We start from the raw sequence: 15,998 nt of genomic DNA on the forward strand, positions 1-15,998 counted from the left end.
AAACTAACACAGAGCCCAAGCAGACTCCCCACAAAGGGGACAAAATTGAATGGTTTTCATGATTATGCACAGTGCAGCTTTTTACCTCTAAGCTGCTGCCAGGTTCTGTAAGATGAGACATTGCTGTCAGTTATAGGTACAGATTGTAGGGTGTTGAGTCGGAGCTTTGTGTTTCCCTGATGCCCTGGGAAGGTGCTGCTGCGATTGATTTCATCTTTACAAGCACATAAATTACAGTACTGTATCTGTGAGCTAAAGGCTGCCTTTTTTCACCCTCACGTAATCAGACTAATAAAGACACACTGGTCTCTCCCACAGTGTTGTTCGAATTGCTCTATTTTTGTATTTGCTCCCATGATGTCATATCTCTGCTACACACACACACACACACACACACAAATATATATGAGTGTGTTCACAGTGTGTTCACAAACGTGTCTGCGTGTTCATATATTTTAGGATGCAGAAGATTCATACCGCAGTGATTGAGGGATATTACTGCCATCTATTGAGCCGCAAGAGACTTAGCTCATTGAGATTGTTATAGGGCGTCCTGACAGAAATGTGCAAATCAGATGCTCATGCATTATTAAGCAAACACACAGACACAGGAAGATTCTTCTCAAAGAGCCTGGTAATCACACAAACACTTCAACACAATGCATTCATAAAAAAGTCACAATCAGGAGTGCTTTGTTTTAGTTATTTATTTTGTGCAGGGATTAATTAGAATGAAGTGTGTTAATGTTATGTCGTACTGAGCTCTAGATTAAATGTGGGATCTATAGATCAATATTTTGCATTTATGCATGTATGTCATCCTATATATTATATTTCAAACTGTCTTAGGAATATAAAAATATTAGTGCAAATAAGGCAAATAACAGTTTATATGACTCGACTGACTCATGAAGATGAATCACATTTTTATTGAATGTGATTAGGCTACTGATTATTGACAGAATAACCCAGAAATGCATCTTCTCACAGTCTTTTACATCACATGATTCTACACATATAAAGTCAAATTCAAAGTCAATTTTGGGTTAATGAATTAAAGCATGACACAGTACAAAAATGATCTATTTTTATTTAGTTCTTTTTTATTTCTATTTCTATTTGGACATGCAGGACTTCTGCCCTTTGCAGATTTTACAGCTTTTTTGATGGTGTGTAATCTTAACTACCTTGTTTCTCATAAAATATGGACTGAGCATAATCAGAGCATCTAATTCAATATAGTTGTAATTCAATCAGGTCAATTCAGTAAATTAGGATGAATATAAGGATGCATTTAAGAGGGCACTTTGGCAGGATTTAATTTATCTGTACACTTAAAAAAATTTCAGCTGTTTTCTTCATGTTAAAAACAAACAACAACAACAAAAAAAACTATTTCTATCGACTGAGCCCTGGTTTTACATTGCTTACTGTAAATGAGTTTTAGCATCGTGTCTCATCAATGTCACACAACTATTTTTTTTTACTCTCATTTGAGGAGAGAAACCTGTTTTAATCAAAGTCATTCTCACATAGCAATTAGATCTAATTAGTCCAATTATCAAGATTCTAATTACATTAAGATATACCCCCTAAATCTCATATCAATTATATTATGTGTGACTTGTCCTGGTCTGGAGACATGAAAAGACACGGTGTGAAGACAAATGCAAAAAAAAAAAAAAAAAAAAAAAAAAGAACATCTCATCCTCTGGAGTACAAATGACAGCCGACACCATTTGTCCCAAAAGCTTTTTATTATAAAATTGTACAGCCATGTGGGGATAAAAGTCACCTAACCTTTATTCAATCGTTCATATTTTGAACAATTTTGTCTCAGATTATGATGCAATGATTAGTTACATCCTTGTTTTCTGTCTCAGTTGGATTAATAGTGAATCACAATGAAAAAGTAAAAAAAAAACCTTTAGGATTCAGTTTTGTGTAGTTTGCATACATAATTATCAAAATTTGGATTAGGCTTCAGAGGATGTTGTGTTTTAAATAACTTGTATTAATGTCAGGCTGAACTTCTAGAAACACATTGTCATTATCTTGCAAGCAGCATGCACAAATACACATGCAGACTTGCACAGTACATTGCTATAGTGGTTCAGCATGACACTCTAGGTGCACCCGCAAAATATACACTCGCACATACACATGCACAGCTTGTTCTTGCTGTGGAGTCACAGGGAACACACTGACCTAATTTCCCCCAGTTAGCTCGCCTCGTTGGGGACCAATGTTCCTCTCCACTCGTTTCCCCCAACCGAGCCTATCAGAGCACTCCCTCAGTGTGTGTCTCGGGTGTCTGTCGTTCTGTGCCCTCCATCTGTTTAAGTCTGTATCCATGCTCTAATATAAGATTAGCAGTAAAGTGAGCAGTTACTCTTCCTTTTTCCTTCCAACAGTGCTAATTGCAAAGCATCACATGCATAAAGCATTAAAAACATTCATAGTGTGGTATCAGTGATTTGCTCAGAGGAACTAATGTCTATGGAGGAAAAGTGAGATCAGCCAGCAGTAACATACAGAGAAAGAGAGAAAACCACCTGAAATAACAACTAGTTCTAGGCTGTCAATTCACTGCATACTGCTGTTGTGAATCACAACTCAGTGCAAGGGTCAATCAATTCTGATGTAACATTGGTAGGAGAGGTGGGTGGAGATGGCAGTGCTGGTCACCCCTGAGTCTCCACTGCTTTTCAGGGCTCTTTCCTGGGCTGAGAGGGCAAGAATGCATCTGCTGTGTGCATGCACAAGTACAAGTGCATGTGTGAGAGAGATGCCCCTGGCTACCTCAGCTCCGGGTGCACATGTCAGGGTTTTTTGTGGCCAGACGCACCCAGGTCACTTCAGATCTCACAGTTACACACATATACAAAAGCAACGTGCTGCTTGCTTTATGGAAATTAGAACTGTCAGTTCCCTGACAGGCTAACGCTGCAATATGATTGGTTAAAATGCAGCGATGCAGGTGTAGATGAGAGTGAGAACTAGTCCCATTGTTGGTCTGGGTCTAATGAATGTGCTTTCCACACATAAGACAGAAGTGGAGGTGTCAGATGGGAAAAGGGCTGGCAGGAGCTATATTTGAGAGCATACAAGTGATTGCATGTTATATGTGCATGAGAATTTTAGTGCATGAAAAAGATTGTGAAGCCAGAGGTAACACTTCCCTTGTGTGTGTGTGTGTGTGTGTGTGTGTGTGTGTGTGTGTGTGTGTGTGTGTGTGTGTGTGTGTGTGTGTGTGTGTTTTATCTGCAATCATTCGTTCTCATGTACAATATAAACATCTAAAAGAAAAATGGCATAAGTCAACAAACACTTCCCAAGAATTCAAAAGATAGCTAGTACACTGCAACACAAACATTCACTGTGCTTTGTGTAAATAAATATTAACTTTTAGTAAAACATCCCAACAGGCAGGCAGCTTTGATGATAAGACTGATAAGTTTTGATAAAATCAGGATTTGATGTTCATTGTAGCATTTGTGCATATATGTAAATGACGTCATTAGCATTAATTTATCTCCTTTAAAGTTAAAGAGAGAGTATTGTTCTGACTCCACAAACTTAAACTAAGGTTGGAGACGCTTATATAACCGGCTGTTGTAAAACTCACTCACATTCCTTGCCCACTCACCTGCTGAGCATTTTCCCAGCGTCAATTCATATTCCAGTTAAGGTTTGACCCCTTTAACTGAAGCTGCAAGACATGGAATGGTGAGCAGAGATATGAATAATTAGAGACCTTTATTGTCATTGTTACAGGAACAATTAAAATCAGTTTAGCAGCTCCTCTTAGCAGCATATTTAGTGATTGTGAATTAAATCAGTAGAAGGACTGTTTATAAGTCTGAACGTTAATGCATAGGCAGATTAATGCCACCATGCACCTGCCATGGTAAAAAATAATGATAAATCTGCTCATCATAACAGTCATCGTGACATAACCAGATACATCAAGATACTAAACATGTACATCATAACGAAGTGAAACATGGAAATATACCAAGATATTAAATGTCGCAGTGATTATTTAGCTCTGCTTACATCCAAGTCACAACATATCGAGCTGTAGCAAGACATACTGAGAATAGCCACTGTTAGCAAAGCATTCAAGATCCATGTTTTAAAGTAACATGACTTAACAAGACTTATCTAGACATAGCAATATGTACAAAAGATGTGTCATGAAATAGTAAGATGTACCAAGCTAAACCAATAGGTCAAATGTCTTTCCCATAATTCATCTGGGCTTTGTACATCTAAGTCATTATATTGCAATATGTAGTGAGATGTTGCAAGAGATTAAATGAGATGTAGCTTTGTCTTAACATACTGTAGCTAGATGGTGCCACTGTTAGCAAAACATGTGAGGTCCAATTTTTAACATTACATAACTTAGAGTTTGTGAGATGAAGCAAGACAGTGAATGTCCCCATCATCGTATATCTAGACCTAAAGGTTCTATGACATTTCATAAGGTGTGTTTCCATTACCCCTAAAATTGTGCAAAAGCTAAATGGTTTTTCAGACGTGTCGATATAGGAGTATATCGCAAAAGTGTAATGGAAACACTTTTCTCGCATTTACGCTTTACAGGACGTGGTGTAGCGGGTCACCTGACCAGTTCATTTCAAATAAAGATGGTGCAGTATGAGTAGAGCAGGAGGAGATGGAAATCTTTTTAAAAATTAATAAAGAAAAATATATAATTGTCATCCCTGATAGCAAACAATGGCAAAATGCAGAGTTTTACAAAGATTTAGAAATCTCTATCATCCTCAAAGTGGAGTCTCGCGGGACAAGATTTTACGAAAATAACGGCTAATGTGCTAAACACCATTCAATGGAAACACCTGCAAATCGCAACTGCACTTTGTCGGAATGTTAGAAATATTGCTTTTATTTTGCGAAAAACTGTCACGGAAACGCAGCTATAGACAGTTTTGTGCTGCAGTATTTGTATGCCTACATTGTCTGAGTGTTTCTTTTGAAACTGCATTTTGCATTGCAGACAGAAACAGCTAACATGATCTGGTGTAGGTCAGGTTGGAATTAGTCAAAGGATTTCTCTGATGGTTTCTAGAAAAGAAAAACTGAGTGGTTTGAATGTTACTGATGTGTAGCCCTCCAGTATTTCAGACCATATCCTGGAAAATGTTTTTGTTTTGTTTTTTTGTTTTGTTTTTTTTTTTACTTTCCCTTCACTTTCCTGTTGCCTTCATTCACTTTCACTTTAATTTCTCCTTCCACAAGCTTCCACAGTAAGTCTCTGACTCATAATTATTTCCTTTCTCCCTGTTGCTCCCTCCTGTTAATTCTGTTTTTATCTCACTTTCTGTGCCTCTAATTTTCTCCATCTTTCTCTCTCCACCCTGTCACTATCTCTCTGGTGACAATGTCCTGCAGTTATGAGGCAAGGTCAGAGAAGTGAAATCCATTTAAATACTGATGCAACTCTCTGGAGGCCCATACTCAGCCTCCACAGCACCCCTCCCTGTACACCTCACCCAAATTGACAAATGGATAGATCTCTGTAGAACATTCATTATTTGTCCTGTAGTAATCATTTAATGTATTATACATCTACTGGAGTCACAGTGTGTTGTGTTGTGTTACTTGTGTTTTTTGTCAGGGCCAAGATTATAGAGAGAAAAAAAACCTATATGTCATTTTAAAGAACTATGCTGGTAGTTGTAGTAGCTATTCGTGTAATACGTTTCTTGGGAAGTCCCAATGTGTTTGTTGATCCCAGGTGCATCTGCATTTGAAATGTTTCCACCCTTGTTTATGGCACACCGAGGGATCTACTATTTCCATGGTTTAATTCCTTCTCATGCTAAGTCAGGAGCTCCATAAAAACGCCACATGTTGCTCAGCAATGAAACAGCTACCTCATGTATGGATCTAAACTATTACAAGGTGTGTGAGGAGGCCAAAACATGTTTTTGCAGGAGTCTATAAAGGAAGAGTCACAACGTTTAACATTAGCAATATGGGTGGTAAGATATGAGAACATTTTACTCACATATGCTTACCTGCAGGAGAAAAAACAAACAAACAAACAAAAACATTCATTCATCAAATATGTCTCCTACATGTTTATTATTCAGAACTTCTAATTGTACTCAATTTAATTTTATTCTGATAACTTGTTCCATTGTTGCATAGTTTTCACATTATAGTGCACAGTTTAAGGTTTTATGTTCATGCAAATTCAAGTCAGAGTGGAAAGTAATGCCGACCAATCATATGTTTATCATTTGATCCATCCTGCTGGTATGAGTCTCCTTTTTCTTTCCAGTTCACTTCATTTTCATCGCTTCTTGTGTCCCACCTTTACCAGGTCCTGCCAATTTTTATGCAAGTCATGTACATAAAAACAGTTAATAAGAAATCAACATATACTGACATTAGACAGCAGAAATAATTTTAAGCAGCTCTTTTTCTACTGCTGCTGACTTTAAACTGCAGTTTAAAAGTATTTAGCGAGTAATCAAGTGAAGAGTTCACTTCTAAAAATGTTATTTTATGCACATATTCTTGGATAAACATGTTCTGAAAGGATAAAATGAATTAAAAATTAATGGATCATATTCATACTATATAATTTTTATGCATTCTCACTAAAGTTTATGGTGCATTTGATGATGCACAAACTAGGTTACATTATGCTGTTTTACGCATCCCAACATATTCAACAAGTGACTACTGGTGGTCAGATATCACTGTATGCTAATTAATGTGGTGTATATTATTTACTTTTATGAAAGCGTGTGTGTTTAAACAGCAGGCTAAGATAATGCACATCCTTTACTGAATTTGCTAGAAACTGTTTATTCTGTAGGCGGTTCTTCAATATTCCCGTTACCAAATCAAAGTGGCTCCATGCGGTCCAAACCGCCTCAGAATGTGTTCTGAATGGGTATCCCAAGAGGTGTATTTATAGCATGTTTTCAGTCTTGCCTCTAACAGCTGTTGGTACCCTGTTTTCTTCACTTAAACCAACATTTTGCAATCAAACTGAAACATAATGAAAGTATTTGTTTTTTAAGTCACAACCAGCTATCTTTTTAACCACATTGAAAACCTAAAAAAAGATTCACACAACCGAGGACAGAAGAAACACTCTCCTATCAACACAAGCACATTATCAGCATTCCTAAAATATGAAATATAAACAACGTTGTGTTATCTTCAGACCTATCTATTAACACCCAAGATAGTCACTCTTCTGTAATCACCACAACACTTATGCGTCTGGGCTACTGTGAAAACAATCCTATTATCTGTCAATCGTTTAAGTCTATTTCCACACTGTATTTTGTGCTTTCTCTATTTACCCCACAGCAAACAATTGGGTGGTTTTAGTGTATTTATTAATAATGCCAGTGCCCTAAATAAGAAAGTGACAGAAAATATCTTAATCCTTAAAAATAAAGGGATAAGTCCAACACTTTAAATGGTCTGACACTGGAGGGTTTAGACCTATGTAGAGTGGATCTATGGGTTACCTTCACTTGCCCTGGAGCCTCCTTATCACACATGTGCCATTTAAAATACTGTACTGTATTCCTTCCCTCCCCCACCTTTCCATCTCTCATTACTCATGCCATATGAAAGGTTTAATACTTGTCTGTACTCGCCTTTCACTTTGTGCTTTTTAAGTGCACAGCTCCCAATTGTTGTCGTGCCATACAACATTAAGGGACACAGCCTGGGAACACCCGTCCAGAAGATGGTTTTTTTACTCCAGAAACTGACAGATGCACGCTAGTTAAATCTGATTTACAGGTCTTGGCACATCCGGGAAAGCTTTAAAGAGTGTGATGAGTCCTTTTGCAATGTGCTTTGATGACATGGGAATGTACAACAAACATATCAAAACTGAGATAATAAGGGAACAGCTTCTGGCCTGGATTTCAAGCAGCTACAATTAAAATATAGCATTATGTGCCAGTGCACGCCTGTTGGAATGGTTAGTTTCATCACTGGGCCGCTATGCCACATGCTATCAGCCGTTCAGGGGACAAGCTGTGATATTGGAATGAAAAAATCCTACACCTCCACCCCCTCCCTGCCTTTCCCCTTTTTTTAGTATCATACTTTTGTAATTGCAGCCGCCATAATGAAATCATTTCAGCAGAGATAACAGATTTCACATCGTGTTACCAGCTTCCTTTGGAAGAGGCCACCACATGAAGGCGTCTAAAAATATTCCTCTTTCATGCATCATCAATATCTTCATTATATGAAAGATGGACGTCAGGTTGGATTTGCTGTTTTCTTTCAATGTCAGTTGACAGGGTAGCATCTTGCCTGTGTCTGTGACACACTGCTTTTTTGTCTACTCTGTAATTCCACTTTTGCAGACGTGCGGAAAGCTGTTTTACACCATGCGCGCGGTGAAGCAAGTCACAATAATGCTTGGAACGGAAAAGAAGTGTCCTTGTCAAATCATAACAGGGAAGAAGGCACACATTTATTTTGTTTCTGTGGGAATTATGCATGATAATCTTGCATAAACACACACTTAACATGAAGTTTACTTATTTTCCAGTATCATTTTCAATAACATATATTGTTATTACTTTAAAAAAATCTGTAACTTCTTCTTTGTAATATTATTAGCAGCATTATTAGCTGATCTCTTACAGAGAAGACAAATATTACATTTACAGTATAATACAGTGTGAAACTACCGTAGTTTGAATTCTCAGCTACAGAATCGAGACGTAAAGAGTTTTTATGGCACATGTTTATCTTGTCAGCCAAGATATGAATATTTACTAGTCCCAACTGTTGACTAAGCATTTTCTGAATGACTTCTGATGACTTCTCCCACATGGACTGCTCACCATGCTGCGGCTCTTGCTAGCGTTCTCCGAGTGTGCTCACTTCACAGAAATGGCACAGACCATTTTTGCTCCTTTTGGCATTTTTTTGTGAGGGTTCACATTTTAGTAACAATAGAAGCAGGAAATAAAATGCAATGCCTCATTTTGATGCAAGTCAAGCCTAATTATTTGGTAACAGGGGGTAGGGGAGGGAGCGATACAATTGATTCTGTTTTTCGTCTTTAGGCGGTGTACCGTTTTCCCTAGATACACACTACAAAGTGAATTCCAACTGTGCTCTGAGACACAGTGGTGAAACATGGGGATGTCCACAGGCAAAGGCCTCAAGTCACATTCTGTGATGCTAACCATAGATGTACAGTAAACACACTCTTCTTGCCTTACTCTAATTACTGTCAGTCAGGTGATGAGCATCGTCCATGTCTGCTTGTGTCAGCATGGTCAAGGTCTTTGCTGGCTGCGGCTGCACACGCTAATTTACTTAACTCACAAGCATATTCTGTGTAGATTCTAGTACATACATTTCCTTCTTTTCCTTTCCTTTCCTCTTGATTCAAACTGCTCCATCTGTGCCCTCTGTATGAAAGGGAATAGTTGAGCAGGCCTGACAAAGGGCGGCACAAAGGAGGCAGAGGTGCTGAGGGAAGCTGAGCACCGCTGGAAGGGATTCCTATCTGTTTGTGTGTCTGTGTGTGTGCGAGAGAGAGAAAGAGAGGGAAAGAGAGGGAATGAATAGTTGTGTACATGCGAGAATGTGTGTCAATTTGAATATTATATTTCCCTACCTTCAGTGCATCTGGTAATAGCAAAGAAAGCACTTAAATATTTGATGCATTGCAAAGACAAGGACTTGTTTTCATTGCTGTTTCACAAATTTAACTAATAAACAAAAATATACAACAGCTTAAGAATAGTTTATGTAAAAAACTAAACAAGAAACAAAAGGAAACATGGACTGTATTGCTTAAAGTACAGGTAGTTTATTGTTTATTAATTTTCTTTCTATTCTTTGTTGCTGAAAATGAGATGTAAACAAGAAAAGTTTATTTAATTCATTATTTTATTTTAAAGAAAATAAAGAGATTATGGTGTGCATGATAACTGTTGTTTGAAAACAGGTCAACACTGACTGGACCCAACTCTCGTCCTCCACGCCTTTCTGACCGAGCCCGCCTGGCCCTCTGCATGCTGCCGTCTGAGCTGGGCCTGCCGTTGCCACGGCAACAACAACAACAACAACTGCATCGTGGCTGGCATGGCTCAGTTCGGCAGCTCGGCCTCATTATGCTGCTGCTAGCTTTGATGTGGTTTGTGAGGCTTTACCTGCATTACTGCAGCCAGTGGCTCTACCTCCAGGCCATTGCAGTTCCTGTCAACAAGTGAGTTTGCTTCCTTTGATATTGCTCTGCGCTCACACATACGCACACACATACACACACAGATACACACACACAGATACAGAAAAGAAGAACATTTGGATACATATACAGACACATGAGCACCCACAGTGCTGCTGAAATCTATTAACAAAATGGAGTAGTGATACAGTACATACAAAAGATTAGTGTAGCATATTGGCAAATTACAAATTCACACGTGCACACACGCATTAAGACTTGCATGTAAGCTCAGAAACTCACACATGCAAAGTATGATTATTGCAAAATAGGATATGGAGTGGATAACGAGCAGAGGGGAGAATGAAAATGTGCCATGTCTGAGTGTGTGTGCTGCCAAACATGCAATCTGGATACACCCAAATCATCTGTTTGGAATCCCCCCATTAACATTTTAACAAGACTCTCTCAATATCAACAAACCATTGCTGGGGGAGTTTACTCACCACACGGCTTTTAGTCCCAAAAGGCTACATTATTTGGAAGGAATTTATTGTTATTATTTGGTACACAGCATTGATAATAAACAGCAATAAGACACCACAGAACTGTTAAATCACATTGCAATAGCATATGGTGCTGATTTAATTCATCACAATAAAAAAGGCTGGCTGCAAACAGCCTTACAAGAAGGTTTTTATTACAATAACATGAGGGTGCAAACATCATGTGTTAAATCATGGAAAGTAGTTGAGGAAAGCAGTGAGGAAAAATAACTGGACAAATGACAAAAAAAAAAGACGAATGGACTGAGGGGGCCGATAGGAGGTGGGAAATCAGAAGGGGTCAATGTCGGATGACAACTTCCACATGTCCGAATCTGCTGCTCTCCCTCCGAGCATTTCTCTCTCCATGCAGTGGTCAGAGCTGTTGGTGCCCAACAAGAGACCGAGTGACAGTTAGAGCAGTTAGCATGATGACAGGCTACCCTCCCTTCTCCCCTTCTATCCCCTGCCTCTTTTTTTCTTCCCTTCTGATCTCTGTTTGCTTCCTCCTTCTCCATAATCCATCCCCCTGGTCATCAGTGGTCAGAAAAGTGTGGACTGACTGGGTTGCGGCACTACAATGAACCCATTTCTTTCCTTCTTTCTTTCTTTCTTTCTTTCTTTCTTTCTTTCTTTCTTTCTTTCTTTCTTTCTTTCTTTCTTTCTTTCTTTCTTTCCATACATTTGCAGAAGTTTAGCAAATAATTAAATAATTAAATAATTTTAAAATTCTTTAATAAATGAATGAATTATTAAACAAATAACGTTACTCCTGCAACTACAGTTATGCAAACAGGTTCGGTTCTCGTGTATAATAAATGTAGTTAGAGTTTAATAAATAAGTTGTAGCTATGACTGTCATGTTAATTCAGTTAAGTGTCATAAAAATTCTGTTATGTAATACATATATATATATATATATATATATGTATATATATATATATAAACTCCATAAAGTTTGATGACGTATAGCTTAGTTACATTAAACAAAATCAATAAAATGAAAACATAGAAAATATATTTTTAAAAGAAGAATGGAACTTGGATGTTGTGCTTTATATATCAGGATGACTTCTCTGGTCATTAATAGTTTTATTGATAAAAAAAAAAAAAAAACACAGAATACTACAATGTAAAGCTTTTTCTTTGTCTCTGCTGGTCATCCAGTGAAGTAATCTCTGTGTTCCAAAATGATGTGAATCTGTTAGATTTGCTTCAGATAAAACACCAGTAGGCTTCAGCTGTCGGATTAATGGACAGAATCCGGAAGACGTTCGACTCTTGGAGCAAATCAGATGGAAATTAATGAGAAAAAGTGGACCTCTCCTCTCCCACTGCTGGTTCTACCTCCTCCTGACTGATGGGAAGATTAAGAAACTCATGAGCCTTGCTGTAAATGGGGAATTTCACTTACAACAGGGGGCTTGGGAAAGCTCTGCCTTGTATCAGGTGTCTGTTAACTTTAATGCATCTTCAGTATAATTGAATTTAATTTGATTTGAATTAATATTATGAAGTCATTTAAAGCCTTCTTTAAAACAGGAAGTGACCTGTAAGGCAAACAACAGCTTATTATAATGGTAATTGTCATGAAACTAATTAAATATGATTAAATCAACCACAAGTATTATAACACAGGCTGTGAATTGCTGGAACCAGTTGCCCCAGAGCAGCAAAGCATCACAAGCATAAATATGGTACACACATATTGACACTTTCCTCTCTTTCTTTCTCTCTCCAGATTCCGCTTCCACGCACACACAGTGGACCTCGTCTACCAGGGTTCTTTGCTCCACACCCGGGAGGAGCTGGCAATGGTGGTGGTGGGTCCCCTGACCTTGAACGCAGTAACGTTCCTGCTGGTTCTGATCAGATGGGGCTGTCAACTGATATTTGGCTCACTCCCTTCCTTCACGTCAAAGTTTATCATGGCTCAGGGAGTGTGGACAGTCCTCGACCCCCTGGCAGTCTTTGCTGTAGACGCCTTCCTCGGGGTAAGTCACTTAAAAATAACTTGGACATTTGTGCACTTTAAATAGGAGTTCACTTTAGCTTGGCAAAGTGACTTTAGATTACTCAAAAAAGGGTGGTGGGGGGTGAGAGGGGTGCGTGAGAGAAACTGTGCAAGATTAAATGGGGATCTTTTCTGGCAGTGGGTTAAATTTTGTCAGTTTGGTTGACTAAAGAAATTTGGAAAGTTTTTCAGCATCACTTCACAAGAGATAATAGCTAAAGTTAAAAAATATGTCTGTATTTCTTGCACTAATGACAAAAAAGAAATCCAAACCCCTGTGTTAAAATTAGCTATTAAACATTTTACACTCTGTGAAACTTTATCCTTTGCATCTTTTCCCTTACAGTTAGAGAACACACCTCTCTTTATAATCATTGTCTTCTCAGCGTCTTGCCTACAGCCCAGATGTACCAGTGGGTGATGCAGCAAAGCTTTATTGGCACTTCTATCGAGCTGACCAATCAGGTGCAGCGGGGGTGATCCTCACACTGTTCCTCTATACGGTCCATTTTCTGCTTTCCACCACCATCCTCTACATTTACTTTCTCAGGTGAGCCACACATACCATTTTCTCACAGATATCAAATCATAATAAAACACTATTCTAGTCTTTTAACAGGACTTCCCCAAAAGAGCATTAAACATCTACAGTTCATCCAGAATGCTGCTGCTAAAGTTTCAATCAGGACCAAGACCAATCAGTTTCAAATCTTTACACTGGCTTCCAGTCAGTCACACAATAGCTTAGTGGTGGTGGTGTAAGGGTGTGAGGGACACACTTTGGCCCCCTTAATACCAACTAAACATAGTTTAACCACCACAGTCTACCTGAATATTGTTGCTGACTATGTCCGTCGCTTTATGACCACACTGTACCCATCTGAAGATGGTTACTTCCAGCCCAAGCTTAAAGCCCAAATCATCTCCGACTGGTTTCTTGAACATGACAATGAGTTCACTGTACTCCAATAGCCTCCATCATCAACAAATCTGAATCCAACAGAGCACCTTTGGGATGTGGTAGAAAAGGAGATTCTCATCATGGACGTGCAGCCGACAAATCTGCCATAATTCCGCAATGTTATCATGTCATTGTAGACTGAAGTCTCATAGGAATGTTTGCAACACCTTGTTAAATCTATGCCACAAACAATTAAGGCAGTTCTGAGGGCAAAAGGTGTCAAACCCAGTACAATTAAGGTGGACCTGAAAACGTAGCTGGTAAGTTTATATTCCTCTGATTGCTGAGGATCAAATTAACTTAAACTAATATACATTATAAAGTGGCCAGTTCTCAAGCTGAGACATTTATTTATTGGTTTTGCATTGTGATAATAGCTCCTTAGGATGAGGTTTAAGTCTGTGTTCACGGATGCTGCTCTTTGCAGTGAGACGACAGACTTAAGCAACAGCTTTCAACAAGCTGATTCCACATTTCTGACTTCAAAGATGACTGTTGCTCTTTATCATAAAGCAGAATAGCATTATTTTTTCAGAATGGAGCTCACAAGAAGGGGGCCAGGTGATAAATAACTGCATAATATAGCACAGTATTCATCTGAGGTGTGTTCACCCACTTTTATGTGAATCAAAATTCCATTAACAGCTCAAAATGTAAGGAGAACCCTTATTTAATAAATCAGTTAGAGATTTAGGGGCCGAGGAAACGGTGCTATCTAATTTCAGTAAGCGGGAAGCTTATCAGGATCCAGCTAAATGGACAATATTAAAACAGCAGCCGAGTATAATGACTTCTGCCACTCAACCGCCACACAGGTTTGTGTTGAATGTAGGGCACAAGGCTGAAGCAAAGCTGATAAATTATATGTGTTACAGTTTCCTATTGGCTGTAAGGAAGGGGCTCTGACACAGACCGTGACCTATTTATAAAAAAAAAAAAAAAAAGCCTCAGGCTATATGTATAGATAGAATGGGCTGTTATCCTTTTTAATTACATTTTAGACAGCTTTTATTCACTTCTTTCAAAAATACTTTACACCTCTATTCTCAGTGAAGCTCCATAAACATCAAGGAGCGTTTATGTCAAAGAAAAAGTGATATCAATGTCTTTAATCTTGAAATTTTTTCAATAAATTATACATACCAACCATAATTTAGCAAATACCAGTGGATCAAATAACACTTACTGTTCTCATTTCCTGTGTGCTTTTATCTACAGTTGTCATATTGTCATAAATACTATGGTAAAATGTATTCCACATGTTCACCTATTCATGTTCCTATGGTGACCTCAGGAGGAAAAGGCTCTGATGTGAGCCGTATCATCCAGGTCATGCCCCACATATAAGACGATCATACTGATGTTCAGGACTCTTCCACCGCCAAGGAAATTATCCATTTTGAAGCTCAAAGATGCAAAGACGATGAATTCCACCAAGAGAAAGAGAGAGAGAGACTGCATAAATGAATGAGAAGCAAAATTCAAGTGTAGGATAAAAATGATCGCATGCTATTCCTGTGTCTGAGGTCAAGATTCTACAAACACTCCTCTCCCAAGAGCGATGGAGAATAATGCCGAGTTCAAAGCTCTGTACCAGCTTCTTGTATAAATCCTTGTCTCCTTGATGTCGGTTTTATTTGAGAGCTGATTACCCTCTGACAGGCTAGAATCTCTGTGGAAGGGCACAAGGTCTGCTGGTTTTGATGGTCAGCCAAAGCATTTGTTTACAGACATTTGTTTCTTTTTTAGGGGTTGGCTGCATGCAACCTTTGTGTGGCAGAAGAAAAATAACACTTTGGTAATGTGCACTCATCTTGAGGTATGAATCAATAAGCCCTCCACTGTGAGAAGCATTTTCTTGTGACTGAAGCCAGGCTCTCCAGACACATGCGTGTCTGTTGCATCTGCAGCGTTTGAAGCTCGGCATTAACACTGAGGAAAATCCCAGCATCGAACTCCCACACATTAGCAGATTCACGACCACACAGACACCGAGCCAAACATGGACAGTGAACTACAGTCAGCCTGTGTTAACTAAGTGCTTCCCACTCATAGGCCAATTTTGTTTGATTCCTTTTGCTATTTCAACTTACTTTATAGAGCATTACCCTGCAAATATGCTCTATGTAATCAATAAAAGCTGCATGTTTTTTTTTATCCAGTGGCCTGCTTCATAAAAGCCAGTGAATTTATTTGGAAACAAAGTTAGTTATGCTAAGTCATACATGCATGCTGCACCTTGCTTTGTCTATCTAATGTAGCATTTACTGT

At 38.6% G+C, this 15,998-nt stretch overlaps 1 protein-coding gene across 1 annotated transcript in view; it reads left to right on the top strand.

The window, feature by feature from the left end:
- Positions 1–15,998, top strand: part of ofcc1 (orofacial cleft 1 candidate 1) — a 74,924-nt gene that overhangs the window by 33,944 nt on the left and 24,982 nt on the right. Inside the window, exons 18-20 of the mRNA XM_041968410.1 lie at positions 9,989–10,249; positions 12,494–12,746; positions 13,153–13,316. Coding sequence (XP_041824344.1) covers positions 9,989–10,249; positions 12,494–12,746; positions 13,153–13,316 — 678 coding nt within the window. The remainder of the gene's footprint in view (positions 1–9,988; positions 10,250–12,493; positions 12,747–13,152; positions 13,317–15,998) is intronic.

Source organism: Melanotaenia boesemani, chromosome 18 (genome assembly GCF_017639745.1).
Source record: "Melanotaenia boesemani isolate fMelBoe1 chromosome 18, fMelBoe1.pri, whole genome shotgun sequence".
NCBI lineage: Eukaryota > Metazoa > Chordata > Actinopteri > Atheriniformes > Melanotaeniidae > Melanotaenia > Melanotaenia boesemani.